The sequence below is a fragment of the Carcharodon carcharias genome, chromosome 32 (genome assembly GCF_017639515.1).
Source record: "Carcharodon carcharias isolate sCarCar2 chromosome 32, sCarCar2.pri, whole genome shotgun sequence".
In the NCBI taxonomy this organism is placed as follows: domain Eukaryota; kingdom Metazoa; phylum Chordata; class Chondrichthyes; order Lamniformes; family Lamnidae; genus Carcharodon; species Carcharodon carcharias.
The window spans coordinates 5,171,503-5,195,796 of NC_054498.1; the positions used below are offsets into that span (position 1 = coordinate 5,171,503).

At 41.4% G+C, this 24,294-nt stretch overlaps 1 protein-coding gene across 2 annotated transcripts in view; it reads left to right on the forward strand.

Moving 5' to 3' along the window:
* Positions 1–1,762: 1,762 nt before the first annotated feature.
* LOC121271976 (furin-like) overlaps positions 1,763–24,294 on the forward strand; it is a 103,829-nt gene continuing 81,297 nt past the window's right edge. For both annotated transcript variants that reach the window (XM_041178241.1, XM_041178242.1), the window contains exon 1: positions 1,763–2,022. In XM_041178241.1, coding sequence (XP_041034175.1) covers positions 1,852–2,022 — 171 coding nt within the window. In that variant the 5' untranslated portion in view covers positions 1,763–1,851. The remainder of the gene's footprint in view (positions 2,023–24,294) is intronic.

The window sequence follows — 24,294 nt, forward strand, 5'->3', positions numbered from 1 at the left end:
GTGGGTGTGATGTGTGGGTGTGTGGGTGTGATGTGTGGGTGTGTGGGTGTGATGTGTGGGTGTGTGGGTGTGATGTGTGGGTGTGTGGGTGTGATGTGTGGGTGTGTGGGTGTGATGTGTGGGTGTGATGTGTGGGTGTGTGGGTGTGATGTGTGGGTGTGTGGGTGTGATGTGTGGGTGTGATGTGTGGGTGTGTGGGTGTGTGTGTGGGTGTGATGTGTGGGTGTGTGGGTGTGATGTGTGGGTGTGTGGGTGTGATGTGTGGGTGTGATGTGTGGGTGTGTGGGTGTGATGTGTGGGTGTGTGGGTGTGATGTGTGGGTGTGTGGGTGTGATGTGTGGGTGTGATGTGTGGGTGTGATGTGTGGGTGTGTGTGTGGGTGTGGGTGTGATGTGTGGGTGTGTGTGTGGGTGGGTGTGTGTGTGGGTGTGGGTGTGATGTGTGGGTGTGATGTGTGGGTGTGTGTGTGGGTGTGTGTGGGTGTGGGTGTGATGTGTGGGTGTGTGTGTGGGTGTGTGTGGGTGTGGGTGTGATGTGTGGGTGTGATGTGTGGGTGTGGGTGTGATGTGTGTGTGTGGGTGTGATGTGTGGGTGTGTGTGTGTGTGTGGGTGTGGGTGTGTGTGGGTGTGATGTGTGTGTGTGGGTGTGATGTGTGGGTGTGTGTGTGTGTGTGGGTGTGGGTGTGTGTGGGTGTGATGTGTGGGTGTGGGTGTGATGTGTGGGTGTGGGTGTGTGGGTGTGGGTGTGTGTGTGGGTGTGGGTGTGATGTGTGGGTGTGTGGGTGTGTGTGTGGGTGTGGGTGTGTGGGTGTGTGTGGCTGGGAACATTAGGACGAGGAGCTGGAGGAGGCAATTCAGCCCCTCGAACCTGCCGAGAGAGGAAATTTGTTGACGGCTCTGACGTCATTGGAGAGGGAAGGCAGACGTTACAGCGGCAGCGCGGGGGCGGGGCCGGGGAGGCCCTGGCTTTCACCGTGCACCCGGCGGCGGGGCTAAGGGAAGTGGGCGGGGGAATGAAGGTGGTGGGCGGGCCCGGAGTATGTTTTTCTCTTGGCGGTCCGGGGTTCCTGCCGTCCACGCATGCGCGCGAGGTTCGGGGGCGGGGTGTGCGCTTTGAGGGGAGGGGAGGGGGGGTGGGGAGGGATCGCGCGGAGATAAGGGGCCGCGAGCCGAGCGGGAACCGGGTTGTTCACTCGGAGCTGAGGGGAAGCGGAGAGAGCGAGACGCGGTGTCCTATTCCCCCCCCACCCCCCTCTCCGGCGCCGACACACACACACACACACACACTCAGCCCCTCAACATGGACACCCGGCACCGCCACTGAGGGCCCGACTCCGGCCACTGCCTCTCATTTTTTTTTTTTTACCTCACAGAGTGACCGGCTCCTCAGGAGAAGAGGGGGTGGGGGACGGACGGACGGACGGACAGACGGAGTGAGTGAGTGAGTGACCATCCTTACGGGGATAGAGAGAGCGGGTGTAGGCCGGATCCCCCCCACCCCCCCCACCCCCATCCCCATCCCCCTCCCCACCCCTTGGGACTGACGTGGGGGGGGCGAGAGAGAGATAGAGACCCGGAGTCTTGGAGGCGACCGAGCGGCGGAGCCCGGGGCCCTGAGGCTGAGGAGGAGGAGGAGGAGGAGGAGGAGGCGGCGGCGGCGAAGCGGACAGGCGACCCCCCCCCCCCCCCCCCCACTGCACACACACACACCCAGGGAGGGAGAGGAGGAAGGAGGGCAGGAGGGTAGGGGGGGGGGGGGGGGGGGGTGGGTGGAAGTGACCGAGAGGTGGCCGGCCGGAGCGTTGAGGAGCCGCTGACCCGCTGGCGGTCTGTCCGGAGCGGCCGTGGGGGATGGAGCCGGGGCTGAAGGCCGCCCTCTCCCTGTGGACCCTGGTCGCGCTGTGCGCCGCGTCCCCGGCCCTGGCCAAAGTCTACAGCAACACCTGGGCAGTGCGGATCCCCGGGGGTCAGCAGGAGGCCGACAGGGTGGCCAGAGAGCACGGCTTCACCAACCTGGGAAAGGTGAGCAGACTTTACACCCTCAACCCTTTACCTGTCTGACCCGACTATAAAAGTTCACCCGAGCAACACCCCCTCTCCCCCCACCCCCCCCCCCCCCCGCCTTCCCCCCTCCCCTTTTTATTTAACACAAGACTTGTTAATTCTCACTAAACTTTATTTCCAACATACGCCCGGAGTCCGCGGCATCTTTTATTTTTAAAACGAATCCCGCACGGCGGCAAGTTTAAATGGCTTCTGTTTTTGTAGGGCTTTTTTCCTCTCTGTTAATTTAAAAAGAAGCTGTCATTATCCCCGGCCCCTATGGGGCGGATTGAAATGATTCACTTGTATTCATCAGGGGTGGGGAAATGAGTGGGCTGCTCTTCAAAGGAAAGTTGGATCCGTCTATTTTTCCGGCGAGGATTTTTTTTTTTTTGTTGCTTTAAAACCGATATTCCTACTCCCCCCACCCCCCCATCGGAACCGTGCGCGCTGGTTTCTTCTCCCCTCCACCCTCTTGTACATTTTTTTTTACCTGTGCCCTTGAGTATACTCCCAAACACAGTCCGTGATAACTTTTTAAAAGAGGCTTGAAACATATGTAAAATTTAAGGAAAGGAGTGGTCAGAAGGCAAGGGAATGATGGTAGAAGCGCTCTTCAGAGATCTGACACAGAAATGATGGGCTGATTGGCTTCCTTTTGGCTGGAAATTTATCACTGATTCTGCTTCCAGTAGCCACTTGTCATGTATTCTGTATTGCAATAACCCTTCCTAGAAACAACTTTTTTAGACGCACCCAATTTGTTTTGTTTCTAAACATGTAATTTAGTTACAGAAACAATTACACCTGAGTATATTTCTCTCTCTATCTCTCCTTAACTACAAAGCTAAGCCAAGCATTTGCTATATAAAGGGGCTGTGAGCAAGAGATTTATACAATCAATATTCTTTATCATTGGGCCCTGAGGCTCTAATTTCTGTTCTGCTTTAAAGTTCTTGCAGCCCTTTCTCAGCCTGTGTGCTCTTATCCAATATTTTTCATCTCCTGATTCTCAGTTGTTAGAAAATTAAAAATGAATGAGAGGATAAGTTGAATGGAACAAATGACTTCCCTCGCTTTAGTATAAGCCATAACTTTTATTTGCAATGTCATAATTGTTTTTAAAGTTGTAGGACTGATATAGTAGGTTTAGGAAGGTGAAAGGTAATGGAGATTCAATTTTATATTCGAACCTCTGTTTGAATAGGTTTTGGAATGAGACCTCAGGTCTCTAAATGCATATGGATTGGAGTATGGATTATGTACTGTAACAATAAACCCTTTTATATGATTTTGATTCTTTTTTGCCACTATATTTTGCCATCATATCAAATCTGTATAGGCAGCGTTGTTGCATACTTTGCTGTTAGATGTTGCCACTTGTTCCTATCTTGTAAATACAAGTGCAGAGCAAGCTAGCATTCCTGGATCTCAACAGAATCTAATTTCCTAGATCATAGGGCAAAGAGTTCACTATATATGAACTATTGCTGTCTAGATATTAGCCAATATCCAGAATTATTTTGTGGTTACAGATTCAAGTTTTTGCCCTTAGCTCAGTGATATCTAGGAGTGGGTCATATGAGTGATGTAAGAGCTTGAATCATTCAAGGTTTAATATTGAATACTTAACTTACCCTTGTGAATATTCTTATGTTCTAAAGTATGTGTACTGGTTTTTAGTGTACCCTTAATTAAAAATAATAATTTGCAGTGTCTACAGTTGCTCCTGTTTCTTGTATCGGTTTTATAGAATTTTATTAAATCTTTATGCGAATATCTCAATGTAATTTTTTTAAACTAGTTGATATGTAGAAACTGGGCAGATGAGTATAGCAGTTTTCTAATGTCATTAACTTTGTTATCTACTGTCCCACATGGATTTAATATTTCCTGTTTAAAAATTGCCATGTTTAGAAATACTCCAAGTCTTGAAATGAGTTAACTGGCTGTCTGCTTGTGATACACTGAGCTGGTTTATTCATGTACTGCGCTGTGCAGTTTCTGTAAATTATATATTCCTAACTATAACCATCTTGTTTGGGGAGGATGAGAATGTTGTGTTCTTGCTCCCATTTCTTAAGTTTTTATCCACAATCCCATAAAAGACAGTTGTGTGTGGAGGGGAGGGGGGGGGGGGGGGGGGGGGGGGGGGGGGTGGGTGTGGGTGGTTGGGGGCGGGTGTGAGAATATGCAGTATGAATTGAAACAATGAACAGGATACACTTCCATACCATTTTGAGCTTCAGATTGAGTGAGATGTAGCAGAAGGTTGTCTGTGCAATTTGGGAAGCAGTGAATACAATCATTGTAATGTCAGGGAGGTTCAGATGACAAGCTAAACTGCATGAGTAATGTTTTTTTTTAATCTCATAAGGCGTCTAGGGAAGTATTATTCATGGTGACTTGAGACCTTGGTTTGCTGCTCACCTCTGTTTCCATAAGCTGGTGTTGCTGGTCTAGAAACTTGTTTGAAGCTGGAAATCTCCAGTAAAGGAGGGGTGTGAATCTAGTTCTATAGGATTAGAAACAAAACAACAACAGAATTACCTGGAAAAACTCAGCAGGTCTGGCAGCATCGGCGGATGCTGCCAGACCTGCTGAGTTTTTCCAGGTTATTCTGTTTTTGTTTTGGATTTCCAGCATCCGCAGTTTTTTTGTTTTTATCTATAGGATTAGAGTTGGGGGAAGCATGGTAGAAGCTCATGAAAGTCTTAAATGTGCGTCTCTAGTGACATTGAGTCCTTTATATTGCAGTTGCTATTAGCAGCAGGAGCTTTGCATAAAATGACACTTGTGGCATTTTAGGTCGATATCAGAGCCCCTTGAGTGAAATAGATCTTTGATTTCAGAACTATCCGTACTGTAATTTTGTACAGTGTCCATGAAACCAATATTAATCAAATGTCCTGCAGAAATAATCATACTGCATTTGGGGTTAAAACATAGACACTGTTGCTGACGAAGTGGTTAGTGTTTAATGCTGTAATTCTGTACTGTGATCTTCAATGCGTGATACATTCTAAAGCAATCTTTGTCATCTTGTTGAATCATTTCTGTGTAATGTAAATGGAGTAATTTTCCTGAGTGAGCTTGATGAAAAATTTGAGTTTAATTTTGCCCAAGGCTACATTTGACCTTTTCATAGAAAATAGCAATCACTTACAATGATTTGATTCTTTGCAGTAGGAATATGAGTAGACCATTGAGTCCCTTGAGCCTGTTCTGCATCCAGTGAGATCATGACTGATCTGCATCCCAGCCCCATTTATCCACCTTGGTTCCACACCTCTTAAATCCCAGAAAAGCCAAACAGGATCCACAAAAATAAAATCCACTTTACAGTTGTTCTTGTGGTTCATGTATAGATTCAGTGTGTACCTTGTTTTTAAAGTTGGGCAATAGTATCTTAAACACCATTATTGGAAGAAGTTAAATAATCTAGTTAAATCAGTATAGTTAAAATCTGTTGGAAGAATATATTCAGGTTTAGTTACAATTAAAGAGCAATTTTAGTATTTGACCTTGTGTTCATGAAGTCAAGGAAAGGAAGTTAAGGTTGATTTGATTATAAACTGTTGTGCATCTGTTTGATTTTGGTCAAGATACAATTTCTTAGCAAATGGGATTTTTTCAGCAAAATCCTTGGTGCATCATCTTAGTACAACTATTTCTAAGCATTTTGAACTTTTTCGGTAAAGATTTGAGAAGAAAGGATAAAACTAATTTTATTACTGGATGGTCAGGATTTGTACAGTGCAAAATGCCAATGCTCAAGGACATTTGGCTCGTTCAGTCTGGCTTGTGTTTTTAGCATTGAGTATTTTTAATTATTAAAGATTGAGTATTTTTGTCAATCTCTGTCAGCTGGCAGATTAAGATCATCAGAATGTCATGTGATCTTACTGGATAGGAGTTTTCGGTGTGACTCTGAATGTAGTGTCTAGGCTATGGTGGAAAGAAACCTTCCAGTAACTTTTTCCCAAGTAGCCAAACATGAACCACAACAGCATTTTGAGAATGAGAAAGCCATTGCTAAGAGCTGCTAATGGAGCACAGCATTTGAATTTGAGACCTTACTGGTTGGTATATTCATGTACATGTCCCTTGATCTATTTATTCACTGGGTTATTATGGAAATCATTTTAGAGGTTATATTGGTACTGGCTGTAAGTGTCTAATTTATCAGCTGAGTAGCCCTTGAACCCAAACCCAAAATGTTAGCATCATCTAAAGCTGTAGGAGGAAAAGTAAACAGAACAAATCTCCGGTTAAATCTTAAACTTTTATTGAAATTTGTAAAGGAAGGTGCTTTTTTATTATGTAAGGAAATGTGGCATCCGCATATCTCACAGCAAACTCCCACAAATAAGGGAAATGACCAGATAACCTGATTTTTGAATGTAAGTTTTAGTTGAGACACCACGAGAGCTCGAATGCTCTTTGTATAATGCCATGGAATTTTTTGCATTTACCTGCAAGGTTTCACATCTTGTACACTGTATCCCAAAATGAATGAGTAATTTGAAACAGTGTATGTGGCAAGTGTAAATATGTGGGAGCAGCAGGTGACTATAGTTCCCAAAGCTGTTCACTCCTGGAGTTTTCCAGGTATCATATTGGGGAAGAATTGATAGAGCTAATATAAACAGTATTTATTGTACAAACTTCAATTTTGCTTGTATCTTATTTGCTCCCTCCCAACCATGTAAAAAAAAAAGTGACTGCTATTCAAATTCCTGGATTAAACAAAGTCTGTGCTCATTTCCTGAAACTTCAGGCGTGGTTCCGAGTAAAAACAATTACCATTTACGAGGAAAGAGATGTGGTGATGTTGAAGTGGTTGGTTTGCAAATGTGCATTGTCATATAGTGGCAAGGCTTGAAGCAGCAGTCATTTGAACATTTGCTGTGTTTGGAGAGAATACATCTTTTGGCTGACTTCTTAAAAAAAATTTAAGATGCAGACTAATGTCAAAATTTTAGTTATAAAATTTAACTTGATTTGTGAAAAGTATTTAGGCTTTGCAAAAAGACTTTAGGCCCATGGACCTAGCACTTCTAAGTTTTAATTTGTTGACTTCAAGTAGGTCTTCAATTTTGGTAGCATTCATTGTCTCCCTTGGAACCCAATATTTGCCAGAGTAATTTTGCAGCAATGTGATCTTTATGTGTAGTAATTGATCCAAATTCAATACTATTGCAGTTCAGGTTTGCGATTTTCAGTGCTACTTTGGAAATGGTGAATATGATTAAATAAACTTGTAATCATGTGAAACGTTGAAGCATGTATAATCCTGAAACCTGACTATCCATTTATAGTAAGCTTTGGGATAGATGTCAGAGGGAATATTAAGGTGGAGTTATGTTTTTATTAGCTTTTGGAGGTCATTGATACTATTTTACAGTATTGTGACATGTATTATCACTAGGCTATTGTTGCATATTGGTATCAGCAGGCAACAGAAAAATTGTATTTTTTACATTTTACATTGTACTATTTGAGGTGATAAATTGAAACAAAACCGTCCATGACAGGCCTATAACCACCAGAACTTCACCCTATTTCAAAATGCTCTCTCCAGATGTAACCCAAATTCGATGCAACAAACTCTGATTATATTGCTGTTTTTCTGAATACAAATTGAGTTGTAATATCCACCTACTTTCCAAAATCTTTTGGCATTTTCACAAGGAAAAGCCATGTGGAAGAATTGTTTTGTTCCCTTTTACTGAATTTAATTGAAGAATATGATTTTAAAGAATTATCATTCTTGTGCTAAGTGTATTGCTGCACCGTATGTGGGGGACTGTAATCTGAAGGACACAGAGAGATTTGTATCTAATGGTACTTTCTCTTTATTCCAGTCACTGCAATTTTTTCTTGCCCAAGAGAAAGGATAAGTGTGAAAATTAGTCTATTTACATAGTTAAAGTCATCTCTTGGTTTCCTTTTACACATTACAAAAATGTGGCATTTTGGTTTTTACAATAACCTTGTGTATGTTACATTTCTGCTGTTACAGTAAAATTTCACACTAGTGTTAAAACAGCTATGGCAGTGTTTGCATTGTATTGTTACTACAGAAGCATCAAGAGCGCAAATAACCTTTGCCATGCCCCTTCACACGTTGGGCTAGAATGTAATGGTGTTCTGTTGTTTTACCTAGCGAGATGCTGCACTGCATTCTAATATTTGCATGTTTGTATACTGTTGAAATGTCTTAAATTCACTGTGTACATTGCTTCTGGCTTTTTGGATCCTGTGGGGAGTATATCAAACTTGGATATGGGGGAATTTTTTAGTTTTTTTTCCCCATCTCCAAACTTGGCTGCTCCCTACCTTGAAAGTGTGCTGATTCATGATGTGGTTTAGTTCCACACAGTAGTGGCAGTCTTTTTATTTCACTCAAGCAACTATTGTTCATGTGAAGCCTAAATGCTGGCAAACTTTGGAATTGGGAGATATTACAGCCAGGTCCAATCCTGTCCTCTCCAGCATTTCCAGCACGGAACTTTGGATTAAGGGCAGAGGGAAAAGATCAGAGATGTTGAAGCTAATTTTAGCACCCCTGCTGCTTCAACAGTTGAGCAACTAACAGCACTCAGGGATTGAATCTAGAACCCTCTTAGCTTTTGCAGATCTACTAATTGTCTTTAGCAGCTGAGCCATTGAAGAGTCAAGTCGGACTGGTACTGTAAGTTGATTATATCATCACAACATATACGTAGGGCTATTGGACATTTTGGGTAAAAATACTATGGGGGGGTGGAGAGTATCCTGCGCCACCCTTAAATTGGCATGATAGGAATAGAGGAACTGTTGGGAGGGATTTGGATAAATGCAATATTTCACAGGTATGTACTTCATATTTGCAGTGTTTGGCTCTGTTCTAAGAAAATTAGCAAACCATTGGGCGGCATTAGGTTGAAAGTTGTATAAAATGTGCCAGTTTTTTTTTAATCAGTTTGTATACCACTTTCTCCAGAATAAACAGTGGTGCTAGTAAATAAACCTATAGCCTGAGACTTCAAAATTTAGCAGCTTTGACTTTACTTGATGTCTTGTTAGTACTTTGAGTGAAACCAGCCAACATCTGTGCACACACCTAGCAGGAATGGCTGCATAGCTATTGGGAATGGATGTTGCATTTTGAATTGTATAACACTCAAGTGAAATACTAGTGGAAGCAGTTAGAAGAGATGAATGAGGATCATGCAAGAAGCTTATTGGCACAACATTAAAGTGCATTAACATAAATTTTTCCCAGAGCATTTTGGTACCAATATGCTAAGCAAGCCATGTAATAACACTAGAATCTCTGTCTGCTTAGATTGGGTTATCAGGAAGTAATGCAGAAAACGTTTCCCAAAGGAAGTTTATTGGGATGAAATAATTATTGAAATAAAAACAGGAATATTTTTTATATGGTTAAACATATAGTTGAACATTTTTAAATACCTATCAGTTTAGGAGGGATTAGGCAGAGGAGACTAGCACATTTCAACTTGCCCAGTTTAGGGCAATTGAAATGGGATGTCACTGAGGTTTCATTTCCCTGTGTTGTGACTGTAGTGTAATTATTAATTTGAATTACCTATTCATTTTGTGCTAGCAGTTTAAATTCCAGCTGGTCTGTATGTTGACAATGGTTTGACTGTTCAGCTGTCAGTCCTAGTTACATTGAGGGCCTTTTCCCTCTCCAATTTTGAAGGGATTTTAGAAGTTTTGTATACTATAATTGCTGGAAAAATCCACATGATTACTTACATTTTTAATATTTTTGCATATTCTGTCAGTAGGACAGAAATCTAATCTTTGTGATCAGCAATGCATGATGTCAACAAAATATAGATTGGGGCCTTGTGAACTTTGCACTGCATTTAAATCAGAAGGCAGCTGTTCTGTTCTGGATACTATATCTGTAATCGAAACTTGTTATGAAGCTGAGGTGATAGCTGGTTCCTGTTTGGGACAAATGGAGGTTATTGACGTCAGGACTTGAGTTACTAAAATGTCTAGTGCTTAGGAAGTCAGTACTGTATTGCCATTGATTGAACTTTTAATTTTCAAACTTCTCACAAAATAGTTTTTAATTTGTATGTTTTAAAACTAGATTTTGATAATGTCCCTGATAGGTTTTCTGTTGAAGGTTTATTCTAGGCATCTGTGTATTGTCTTTAGTGTTGGTGAATACTACAGACTGTTTTGTTCCACTCCTATATCACTTAAGTGATATGCAGCCATTGTGGTGGGCTCAAGATAGTACATCAGATCTTTTGAGTATTTGTGCCACTATGGAGTTAGTTTATTAAAACTCACTTGAGCCTGATCCTGTTGCAGTTGGCTGGTGTATTCCTAGTCTACTGGATTTCACCTGCACGTGATGAACATGTACCAACCTAGCCTGTTGCTTTATTTGTGAAATGTTTTAGGGTAACTCGTATTACTAAGCAATATTTAGCAGGTTTAAATGTCTTTTACTGATGTTTGTAATGCTAATGCAGTGGAAAACCACATCAAATGAAACAGTAATTTAATCTTCAAATTACTCTATAAAAAATTAATCTTTTTTTTCTTTGTATCTGGATAATTACTGAAGTTTCTTTAATTTGTGTGGCTGAACTAAAATCTGTAGTAAATAAAATTGTTAGTCCATATAATTGTGGTGAAATGTAGAGTTAAGACCTTGTTTATTTGGCAGTTGTAATAATTGCATTTTTTAAAAGATTTATTTTGGGGATTGGTCTGAAATTTGCTACTAAAGATTTAACAGAACAAGAACAAGACATTCAGACAGTAAGTCTGTGCTGGTGTTTCTGATCCACGTGAACCTTCTCTCACCCAACGTCATCTTGCCCTGTTGGTATATCTTTGCACTCCTTTCGTGCACTTATCTCAATTAAACCATGTGGTGGCGAATTCAACATTCTCACCAGTCTTTGTAAGTAACTTTCTCCCTAAATTCCTCATTAGATTTATGAGTGACTATCTTGTATTTATAGCCTTGAGGATTTTATTTTCTAATGCTTTATACTTTAGTAAGCACAACTGACCAGTTGGCAGAATAATTATTTTATTTTCTTCGGATCTGTGATTTTTGTTTTTGGTCTCCCTCATGATCAAGTTTTGTTCCATGTAAAGTTTAGAATTTTTGGGAGCCAGTGTATAAATTTTGTTCTGTTCAATTAAACAAAAGGCCTGCATGCCTGCTCAGGCAGAGGTAAAATATCTTATGGCATTATTCAAAGTAGAACAGGGGCAATTTCCTGGTGTCTTGGCTTTTTTTAAAAAAAATTCATTCATAGGATGTGGGCTCCGCTGGCTGGGCCAGTATTTATTGCCCATCCCTAGTTGCCCTTGAGAAGGTGGTGAGATGCCTTCTTGAACCGCTGCACTCCATGTAGTGTGGATACACCAGTGCTATTAGGAAGGGAGTTCCAGGATTTTGAGCCAGTGACAGTGAAGGCATGGTGATATATTTCTAAGTCAGGATGGTGAGTGACTTGGAGGGAAACTTCCAGGCGGTGGTGTTCCCATCTAACTGCTGCCCTTGTCCTTCTAGATGGTAGTGGTTGGGGGTATGGAAGGTGCTGTCTAAGGAGCTTTGGTGAATTCCTGCAGGGCATCTTGTAGATGTTGCACACTGTGGTGGGAGTGAATGTTTGTGGATTCAAATCAATCAAACGGGCTTTGTCCTGGACGGTGTCAAGCTTCTTGAGTGTTTTGGGTGCTGCACTCATCCAGACAAATGGGGAGTATTTCATCACACTCCTGACTTGTGCCTTGTAGATGGTGGACAGGCTTTGCGGAGTCAGGAGGTGAGTTACTCGCTGCAGGATTCCTAACCTGTGACCTGCTCTGGTAGCCACAGTATTTATATGGCTAGTCCAGTTCAGTTTCTGGTCAATGGTAACCTCCAGAATGTTGGTAGTTGGGGATTCAATGATTGCAATGCCATCGTTCATCAAGTGGCAATGGTTGAATTCTCTCTTGTTGGAGATGGTCGTTGCCTGACACTTGTGTGGCACGAATGTTACTTGCCACTTGTCAGCCCAAGCCTGGATATTGTACAGATCTTGCTGCGTTTGGACATGGACTGCTTCAGTATCTGAGATCACGAATAGCGCTGAACATTGTGCAATCATCAGCGAACATCCCAACTTCTGACCTTTATGATGGAAGGAAGGTCATTGATGAAGCAGCTGAAGATGGTTGGAGGGCACTGACCTGAGGAACTCCTACAGTGATGTCCTGGAGCTGAGATTACTGAGCTCCGACAACTGCAACCATCTTCCTTTGTGCTAGGTATGACTCCGACTAGCAGCGCGTTTTCCCCAATTTCGCCATTCACTCCAGTTTTGCTAGGGCTCCCTGATGCCACACTCGGTCAAATGCAGCCTTGGTGGTAAAGGCAGTTACACTCACCTCACCTCGAGAGTTCAGCTCTTTTGTCCATGTTTGAACCTGTAATGAGGTCAGAAGCTGAGTGGCCCTGGCAGGAACCCAAACTGGGCGTCAGTGAGTAGGTTGTTGCTAAGCAAGTGCCACATGATAGCACTGTTGATGATCCCTTCTGTTACTTTACTGATGAGCGAGAGTAGACTGATGGGGCGGTAATTGGTCGGGTTGGATTTGTCCTGTTTTTTGTGTATAGGACATACCTAGGCAACTTTCCACATAGATACCAGGGATGTAGCTGTACTGGAACAGCTTGGCTAGGGGTGCGGCAAGTCTTCAGTACTATTGACGGAATATTGTCAGGGCCCATTGTCTTTGCAGTATCCAGTGCCCCCAGCTGTTTCCTAATATCACATGGAGTGAATCGAATTGACTGAAGACTGGCATCTGTGATGCTGGGGATCTCTGGAGGAGGCTGAGATGGATTATCTACTCTGCACTTTTGGCTGAAGATTGTGGCAAATGCTTCAGCCTGATCTTTTGCTGGGCTCCTCCATCATTGAGGATAGGGATATTTGTGGAGTCATCACCTCCAGTGAGTTGTTTATTTGTCCACCACCATTCACGACTGGATGTGGCAGGACTGTAGAGTTTAGATCTGATCTGTTGGCTGTGGGATCGCTTAGCTGCATTTATCTTCATCCAAAACACATCACCTGATTATTTATCTCTCTACTGTCCGTGGGACCTTGCTGTGCAAAATTGAATGTGATATTAGCCTTAGTAAATATTAATCAATTAGCTTTGGAATACCTTGAGAATGGGATAGATGTAGCATGAAATTCTTAACTTCTATGTTGGTAATTTTAGAAATTTTGTTTGAAAATCTCTCTTCTATATTAGTGAGGATGAGAGGGCAGTTTGTTAACCAACCATTAGGCTGATATATCAACTTTTTGGTCTGGTCAGAGTATATTTAATGCTGGCATCTTGAAAGAGGAGGAGGAGGGAGAAGCAAATAGTTCATGAGCTGTGGCTAGGTTGTGTTGCGCATTTATTGGTCAGATGTTAAGTTTGTGAACACATGTACATTTGTAGGTGGGAAAGACTAGGACGTTAAGGAGTTCTATGCTTTCCAAGTATGAGGAAATATGAGTGGGTCTTGATTTTCAACAGAGCAAGGGCTTAGCGGATAAACTCTATATAGGATGGTGTATTTGAAATGTAAGAGAAGCAGTGACAATGCTATTGATGTTAAAGCAGGGATGAGAATGTTGCAACAGCATAGAGTATGATATGTCATTGAATAAAATGTGCACTGTGGAGAATTCTATTGTTGCTCTTGGTTATTTGCTTTTCTATTGCTGTTCCATACTCAGCAGGAAGTTGGAATGTGTAGACTTTGTAATTGTCTTAACAATACCTAGACTTCAAGTAAAATTAAAATACTAGTGTTGGCATTTTCCAATATATTAAATTTTAAATCAAGGTGAAGGACGAGCCTGTAATGTAGGAGCTGCCAAATTTGAGGGAAAGGTAAGAGATATTCAAAATTAGGAAATGTTAGTTAGATGACTTCAGGCTTTTAAAATTTAAGCTCTAGTCAAAAAGTGTGTTGCAAGCAAGAGGTTCACTTCTCTTTCTGTTACACTGCCACTACCATGGAATCTTATTCTCAATAACAATACCTGCCAGCTTCAACATGCAGAATTCCTTCTGAACAACCTTATAGTAAACTGCAGCTTGTTCTTTGTACTATGATCTTGATCCTCCACTGCATGTGGATTTGATGTGTGAAAGGCTTAAATTTAGAGTGGATGTCTAAAAGCCTAGTTTAAACCTACATGGGGATGGATTCTCTATGAATATATCCCTTGGCTTGCCACTTTCGCAAAAGGGTCATGGGTAGTGAAGCTCCAAGCTAACCTTTTGAAACTTGATACAGCTTTCCTATAAATGTCATGGAACTAAACCTGCTGTTGCATCAGGGTTCCTAACCCAAGCAACCCATCTGAACTTGCATGAAAAGGATGTGGAAATATACCTGTGGGGCAATCATTGTTCCAAACTATGGTGCCTTCTCAATTGATGCTGTTAAGAGCAGAGCCAAACTTTCATTATCTGACTTTGCAGCCTCTTAAAGCAGATTCTACAACTTGTGTACTTGCTTATTTTTCCAGACCTGTGCTTTGCTCCATTTTACTTGGAAGCTGAACTGGGGTCTCTCTGTCTCAGGAATGTCCAGTTTATATGTTACCCATAAAACAATGGCAAAATCGGATAAAGTTGCTAAAGTAAGAGTAACATTGATTCATCTTTTAAAATATTTTCATGATGGGTGTAAGATATCCATATGGATTACTTGCGGAGCCTCAAGCTCTGCCTCTGGTTGTGTAATAATTAAAGCTCAATGCCTGGTTATGTCAGGGGGAAAAATCTGCTGGTTGGAGTCATACCTAGCACAAAGGAAGATGGTTGTGGTTGTTGGAGGTCAGTCATCTCAGCTCTAGGGCATCACTGTCAGAATTCCCCTGGGCAGTGTCCCCATCCCAATCTTCAGCTGTTTCATAAATGACCTTCCTTCCGTCATAAGATCAGAAGTGGGAATGTTTGCTGATGATTGCACAATGTTCAGCACCATTTGCGACGAGTAACATTATTTCATCTTTTAAAATATTTTCATGATGGGTGCAAGATATCCGTGTGGATTACTTACGGAGCCACAAGCTCCGCCTCTGGTTGTGTAATAATTAAAGCTCGATGCCTGGTCATTTCCATATATTATGCAAGAATGGAAGGTCACATTATTCAGACTTGACTATTTGTGTTCCAGTTTTTACTTTTCTGTTCCTTCCTCTCTTTTCCCTACCCCCCCATCCCCTTCAAATAACACTTGGGTGAGCTAAATACCATTGTGCAGTATTCTTTCTGTTAAAGAATGTCTAGTACTCAAAAGCATAATCTAGATGTCATAGATGAATGCATTTGGAGATGAATTTTACTGATTTTTTTTTACATGAAAACGTATAGTTCATTTTCTATTTGAATAGGTACTGCAGTTGTCACTGCTAAGCTAAAGGAGTATGCATTAACTATAGCTGCAATGACTTGCAGCAGGCAGAGTTCCGCATTTGCATTTCAGAATGAGAAGTGAGGGAAATGATCTACTGCTTGCATAAAAACAGCGGTACATCAACACTTGACACGTGGAATATTTTGGTGAATGAGGTCTAGTGGGTGAAGTACCAATGTAATGGATTGTGCAGTGAAATAGTAGGAGCTGCATTTTCTCTCACTGCCTCACGTGGCAGATTCCATGGGAAAAGAGCGAGGAAGTGGGATTTAATGAGTTCTTGTGTAGAGTTGGCGTGTAAATGATAGGTCAAGAGCCTGCCTTCTGTGCTGTAGCCATTCATGGTTCTATGATATCCCTATCTTTTAAATTTTGTTAATTTTGTGCCCATCAAGGTGAGGGGTGATCGAGCTGGAGAATGATACCCTTGCCATTTCAGGCACCTGGTATTAGCATCAGTAGCTCACCCCAAGGTCAAGTATTGCACAGCTAGATGCCAGTTCTTTCCCAATATTATGCCTCAGCTCATCCACTACTGCAACACTGACATTCTTTCCATTTTCCATACCAGCTATACATTGGCATTTCAAAGAAATTATTGGTGCCAAGTTTGGGACAGTTCTGTACTATAGGCCCAGTTTCACTCCAGACTGGACTGAAACTGCCCAAACACTTCACAGATTGACCTTCCAACCAACAGACAAAGGATGCTTGTATCTCTGGGTCATCATGTCATTTAGACGCCACCTGAACATTAATGATTTTGCTTTCCTGTTCCCCTTTTGACTATGGTACTTGTTAAAGAAGAGGGATGAGATTCCCCCACTTAGAAAATATCAATTAGGTTAGACACAGTCAATGTGGATTTATGAAAGGGAAATCATTTTTGACAAACCTAATGGAGTTTTTTGAGGATGTAACTAGCAGAATAGATGAAGAACCAGCGGATATGGTGTATTTGGATTTTCAGAAAGCTTTTGATAAAGTCCCACATAAGTTAGTGTAAAATTAAAGCACAGGATTAGGGGTAATATATTGGCATGGATTGAGAATTGGGTAGTAACAGAAAACAGTAGGGATAAACAGGTCTTTTTCAGAGTAGCAAGTGGTGACTAGTGAGGTACAGCAGAGATCGGTGCTTGCGCCCCAGCTATTCACAATATGTATCAATGATTTGGCTTAGGGAGCCAAATATAATATTTCTAAGTTTGTTGACGATACAAAATTTGGTGGGAATGTGAGCAATGAGGGTGTTAAGAGGCTTCAAGGCAATTTAGACAGGTTGAGTGAGTGGGCAAATACATGGCAGATGCAGTATAACGGATAATGCAGGATAAGTGTGAAGTTATCCACTTTGGTAGGAAAAACAGAATGGCAGAGCATTATTTAAATGCTGATAGATTGGGAAACGTTGATGCACAAAGGGACCTGGGTGTCCTTGTACACCAATCACTGAAAGCAAGCATGCAGGTGCATCAAGCAGTTCAGAAGGCAAATGGTATGTTGGCCTTCATTGCAAGAGTACAGCAACAAGGATGTCTTACTGAAGCTGTACAGGGCCTTGGTGAGATCACACCTGGAGTATTGTGTGCAGTTTTGGTTTCCTTACCTGAGAAAGGATATATTTTCCATAGAGCGAGTGCAGGACAGGTTCACTAGACTGATTCCTGGGATGGCAGGATTGTCGTATGGGGAGAGATTGGGTTGAACAGGACTATATTCACTGGAATTTAGAAGAATGAGAAGGGATCTCATTGAAACATAAAATTATGACAAGGATGGACAGACTGGATACAGGGATGATGTTTCCTCTGGCTGTGGGGGTTGGCGGGGGGGTTGGTGGGGTGGGGGGGGGTGGTGTGGGTGGTGTGTTGTCTAGAACAAGGGGTCACAGCCTCAGGATAGGGGTAGACAATTTAGGACTGAGATGAGGAGAAACTTCTCCACTCAAGAGAGTGGTATACTTATGGAATTCTCTACCACAGAAGTCTGCGGCGGCCAAGTCACTTAATATATTTAAGAAGGAAATAGATTTCTGGACTCAAGGCATCAAGGGGTATGGGGAGAGCCCTGACCGGCTCTGAAATATAGTGGAGGGAGATCCTTTGGATATCGACTTATTCACCTTGCTGGGCTATACACCAGAATTTACAAGGTTGCTGTTGGTACAAAGGAAACTTCTTCACATTGCTAAATGCACCAGTATCATCTTAAGCTGGAATTAAAATATAAACTAAAAGGTCACATTTTGTAAGTGTCAAATACATATGTTTAACCAATGGACTTAAGTTGAATTTGCAATCTCTGAGTTGGCGATGGCAGAGAGAGATACTGCAGCAGTTTGGAGGTCATTGTATTAATTTGAAATTCATAAATGCTGGACAACTGAGGTGATGTGTATTATGCTAGCTATTAATTCCAGTGCCATAAAACTTTTGGTTAAATTGAAGTCAATTAGCTGAACCTATAAATATGTTAAATCAGCCATTTATTTTAAAACATTTGACATTTAATGCTATTCATCAGAATGAATTACTATGTGTTCCCTCAACTTCTAAAGCTGCAATGAATTTATTTTGTTTAACTTTATAGTCTTTCCTGAATACTGAACTTTTCAGGGACCACATGATCTTAAATACCAAAAAAGTCATGGATTTGCTATACTTCATGTAGGCTTAGATAATGTTTGATTAGTGCAACTTTTGCTCCTCTTTAAATGCATTCTTTATATTGTCATGAAATACACTGATCTGTGTGTCCCTGGGTGTTAAATTAAAAGTCTGTGGCGAGCATAACCTAAGAAATGGGAGCAGGAATAGGCCATTCGGTCCCTCAAGCCTGCCCTGCCATTCCATAAGGTCATGTCTGATCTGCCCATGCCTCAACTCTTTTGTGCCAGCTCCTCATAGCCCTCAACTCCCTGATATTTCAACAATCTACCTCCTCTTTAAATACTTTCGGTGATCTAGCCTCCGCAATTCTGGGATAGAGAATTCCAAACATTGACTACCCTCTGAGAGAAGAAACTACTTTGCATCTCAGTTTTAAGTGAGTGTCCCCTTATTCTGTAACTATGTCCCTTAGATCGAGATCCCCCCACTAGTGGAAACATCTTAACATCTACCCTGTGAAGCCCCCTCAGAATCTTGTACGTTTCAATAAGATCACCCCTCATTCTTCTAAACTGTAATGAATAAAAGCCTAACCTGTTTAGCTGTTCATGATACGTCAACCCAGTCATCCCAGGAATCAGCCGAGTGGATCTCTTTTGAACTGCCTCCATTGCCACTATATCCTTTCTTAAATATGGGGACCAAAGCTGTACACAGTACTCCAGGTGTGGTATTTTTAAACTCCAACCCCCTAGCCAAAATTCCATTTGCCTTCTTAATTACTTGTAACATTTAAAGTACAGGATGTTCCAATGCTTGTTACATTGGTTCCTGCCTAGTAACAAAGAAGGGACTCTCTGGGAGTGCCTTGATAGGTCCTCAGATCAGTCCAAGTCAGTTTTGGGAAGTCAACCAACAAGTGACCGAGGCAGGGACTGGAATAGGTCCCAGTTAAGTTAAAAGGTTAGAGAAAGGGCTGCAGGGAGCAGACTTTAAGTAAAGAAAGCCATTGGGGCAAAGGTACCCCTTTGGAGCAGTGGTGTTCTGTTTGGCACGGCCAAAGGTCTGGAAGTGTGCTTATAAGTTAGTGTTTCAGTGTACTCGGGGAATCCAGGGAGAAGGAATCTCGGAAGGGGAGATTGAAGCCCTGTGAGAGGGACCTTTTTTGATGTAGCTGCCTTTTATCAAATGCAAAATCGAGTCTACTGTAACCAAAATATCACTGAACATGGGAGTGACTTTTGGAAGAAATTCCAAGGAGAGATCTTCGAAGGTGAAGCTGGGAATCCCTGTGAAAGAGTTTCAACGAGATTGTTTGACTTGATGTTTACTGATGTCTGGCTGGGCTCTTGAGAAATCCATAGACTGCCTTGGTTGCACCTGTCATTTAATCTCTAGTGTGGTGTGCGTGACCACAGTTCATCTGTTAATTCACACGTACTTCATACTTGCCCTGAATGTTGGAGTATAAGATACATATTGTAAATTGTTTTATCTTTCTGAAGTTGTTTGGTAAAGTTTGTTTTTGTTTGTTCAAAACCTATGGAACCTTGTGGTTTTATTCCGAAAGCAGGTGTCTTGAATCTCAACCTTTCATCTACTTTAAACAAAATATTATTGGTCCCTAAATGGATTCCTCCACCCCCCCCCAACCAACCCGCCCCCCATCCAGGGGTCGGGCCAAGGATTATAACAATATGTCCTAGATCCAGAATCTAGCTGCCGTTACTCCTTTCCCAATATCTTTAGTGCAGATTGAAAGCTCAATCCACAGATCAACCCATTTTTCTTGTTCTTTCCATTCCAAGATAGCATTACAGTCATTACCTCCCAATCAGAAAAGTTCTTCAAACCTAATTTCAAAGTTAACTTGAATGTCCTTTTAGATTTTGTGATTCCTCTTTTCGGAATTCCAATGATTCTGTAACTTCAACAACCTCCCCTTGATTGGAATTGGACTTGGCATTTGAAGCTGTGGTCCACAAAAGTGCTTTTGGAAATGGATTTTCAATCAGACAACATGTCTTTTTTAAGACTTTGATTTAGTTGCAGGATGTCTTTTAACAAATGCAATATCAGGCCTACTCTAACCAAAATATCGCTGAACATGGGATTTTCTTTACAAAAGTAAATATTGGAAAGCCAAAATACTGCAGGAAATCTAATATTAAAGTGCGCTAGAAATGCTGAACTGGTCAGGTAGCATCTGTGGAGAGAAGCGTAGAGTTAAAAGTCTCCGGTTGATGAAGACTCTTCTTCAGAACACAGTTTTCTTTGCCTACTCCGTTCCTGTGGGTACCTTGCAAAAATGCGTTAGCTTTTGAAAGGATGGAATCTTTAGGTGACATTGTTTGTATCCAAGAAATCTTGCGCTTAAATTTGAAGTGGAAGCAGTTCGTAACTTATGTCCTTATGTCATTATACTTTAGTCACAAACTGGCGATGGTTTACTTGAGAGCTCTTTGACTATAATGTTTATGCTAGTTCCAGCAAAGTTTGTGTTTTAGAGAAATAGAATTTCCTCGCAGTTTCATGGGAATGAGTGGTAATCAATCTTCAATGAGATGCCTTCTTTGTGGGTTCCCTTTTTGAACCATAATTATTTAGTGACCTTACATTTTGATTAAAATAGCTCTATTCCTGAGCTTTATTTCATTACAAGATCCATCAAGTAATGTTATTACAATTTGAATTTGTTTTAAACTTGCAGTAGTAGCATCCTCTGAGGGGAAGCTGAATTCTGGTTTACTTGCATATTGACTGTTCTTTTCTCCCTTTCTACTTTTCTTCCTCAGTACAATTGTTTTGAAATGTAGTTACTGTTACTTAGGGTAATATATTTTAATACATAGATGTGGGTGTCGTTGGCAAGGCCAGCAACTATTGCCGTCGAGAGCTTATTTGCTTGAAGCAAGATCCTGCAACCAGTTGGTAACCATGAATAATAGTTAACATGCTTGGGTTCAGGAATAAGTATTGATCAGAACACTTGGAGACCTCCCACCTCTTCAAATAGCGCTGAGGTATTTTACATCTACCTCAACATGCAAATTTAATGTCCAACCTCTGATATTTCAGTGCAGTATCATCCTAGGGTATGAGCGCAAGTTCAACTGTGGGACTTGAACCCATAACTTTTTGACTTAGTTGTGTATGCTACTATTGAGCCAAGCTTAGAATTGAGGTGCAATCCTATACCTGGATCAGCAGAAGAGATGAGCTACTATTTTACCATTTAGAGAAAAAACCTGATCAAGAAAAGCATTAAAAAAGGTGCCTACTGTAGAAATTGGAGATGGCTGCCAGTTGTCATAGTGAAGCTGTTTAATCCAGAATGCTGTTTCAGTTTTAACAGAGCATGTCACCTTTGTTGAAGAAAGTAGAGCTTTTAAAAAAGCTATTGGAGTATTAGGGGTGAGTGACCGTTTGTTGATCTATGCTAATTTACTTCAAAGAGTTTTGTGAATAAGTAAACATTTGACCTACTGAACTGTCCTGTACAGTACACTTGAGTCTTTTTCAGACTTTTTTTTCCCTTAGCATATGCATTTAAATAGAAACTTCCAAATTGCCTCTAGTCCTTTTCTGTCTTGAACTAGTTTTGTGGCATAAAAGCATGCGTAATATTCACTTTTAAAGCTTAGTCTGATCTTCACAGGTTGGGTAGGCTGGGAAGAGTAGTGGGTGTTTTCTTCAGGTGCAGCCAATGAGCAGAATATTTTATTATTGCCTATCAGTACTGATCAAATGTATCTGAAATGTTGATCTAACTTCCTATTGGTGGAAGAGATGAGAAATCTTCAACAACCACAAAGGATTTACTTAATTTTTTTCAGTTGCAACGCAGTAACAAGCGTGCATTAATGTGCCAAATGAATGGTTATTTAATTCACTTACCTAAAAACATTAATTCGCATATACTGAAACAGTATAGGAAAACTGTCAATTGAGTTTATATGTTTTAATGCTGTGCCAATACACTACTTGTCATGCTGTTGAGGGATCACCTCGTATGCCTGATGATTACAACTACCCGACACAAACCTGTAAATATCAACATTTTCCTCACTGTTCAATTCAACAAAATACTCTCCAGTGACAACTCTAGTTTCACAGTGAATCTATAAATGAGCTGCACTGCTGGTGGCTGTTCCAGTTCAAGTGGATATATAGTCTAAAAATTTCACATGCTTATTTTGGTTTAAATGGTATAGTTTGCTAGAGCTGTAACTGAAAATTATAGTATTTCAGTAAGAATAAAATTTTACAATGAAGACTTCAAGTCTAATTTACACTGAACTCCAGGGTACAGATATGTTCCATGTTATGCACTTGACAGTCTGCGCCTTGCAAACATTAAGGCATATTTCTATGGATTACTTTGAGTGTGGAAGATGAGTTAAGCACATTTCTTTGATTTTCCTTATTTAAGAAGATGGCCTAATGGTAAATGGGCTGAATCACACTTACTATTTCTGCACCATTTGCCTTCAGGAACCACTCTTGGATCCAAAGATCAGACCCTCTTCTTTCTTTCTCTCCTACAACTACATCCCATTTTTGTATGCCTGACCCCTCTCCCATTACAGCCCCTCTACCCCTGATACATGTGGGTTATGTTATCGTAGTTGATAATTTTGTTAGGCCTAGTTCACTTCCATCTGGTCTCTGCAAGGGATCTTCTATTAAAAATATTTTGTGTTGTACAGCATAATATTCCTGTTGCACAGCAGTATATGTCTTCTGACCAACTATGAGCAGCACCATGGGAGATGACCTTTGAATATTCTGGTTTCCCTTCTGAAATTAAAAAAACTGAGAACAAATCATGCCTTTTTTCTTGTTTGGGTTATATAGAAGTGGAGGAAGGATTGTATTTTGCAGTTAAAATTTCATTAGAATTTTATTACTGGTTTTATACTTGAGCTGGATATAACTTGGTATTTCTATGATCCATTTTTGTAGTTTGTGGTTCTAATAGCAGCTGGAAATTTTATTTCATGGATGAGTATTGCTCACAAGGTCAGCAATTGTCCACCCCTAATTGTCCATGAGAAGATGGTGGTGATCCACATCTTTGAACCATTACAGTCCATGTGATGTAGGCACACTGCAGTACTGTTAGAGATTTCCAGCTTGGATCAGTTTGACCCAGTGATGAAAGAATGGTCATTATAGTTCCAAGTCCAAATGGTGTGTGGTTTGGAGGGGAACTTGCAAATGGTGAACCCATGCATCTGCTATCCTTGTCCTTGGAGGTGGTAGAGGTCATGACTTGGAAGGTGCTGTTGAAAGAGCCTTGATGAGTTGCTGCAGCATATTTTGTGGATGGTACACACTGCATCCACTGTGCATTGGTGATGGGGGGGAGTGAATGTTTAAGGTGGTCGATGGGATGCCAATTAAGTGGGCTACCTTTTGGAGAGTATTCCACCATGCTTCTAACTTGTGTCTTGTATTGGTGGAGTGGCTTTGGGAAGTCTGGCAAGTTATTTGACCTGCTTTTGCAGCCATAGTATTGATTGCAGTATTCAGTAAGTCTCTGGTAACCCCCCAGGATGTTGATGGTATGGGATTCAGCGATGGTCATGTTGTTGAACATCAAAGGGAGATGGTTAAATTCTCTTGTTGGAGATGGCCATTGCTTGCCACTTCTGTGGCATGAATATTCCTTTCCACTTAACAGGCTAAGCCTGATTGTTGACCTGATGTTACTGCATGTTGGCATGGATTCTGAGTTGTCGCAAATGATATTGAACATTGTGCAATCATCAGTGAACATCCCCACTTCTGACCTTACAATGGAGGCAAGGCCATTGAAGCAGCTGAATATGGTTAGGCCTAGAACACCACCCTGAGGAACTCCTGACATGATGCCCTGGGGCAGAAGATGATTTGACCTTAAACAACTACAACTATCTTCCTTTGTGCTAGGTATGATGCCAATCAGTGGAGGGTTTTCCCACAGACTCCTATTTACTTCAGTTTTTCTATGGCTCCTTGATGTCACATTTGGCCAACTGCTGCCTTGAATATTTGTGGCGTTTGACAAACCATTTGAAAAGCTGAAAAAACAGATGTCAAAGCTTTTCATTTTGCACTCATCAGGACACTTTCCAAGAATACCAATATAAGGGGAAAACTACAATTTCTACTGTATGAGAA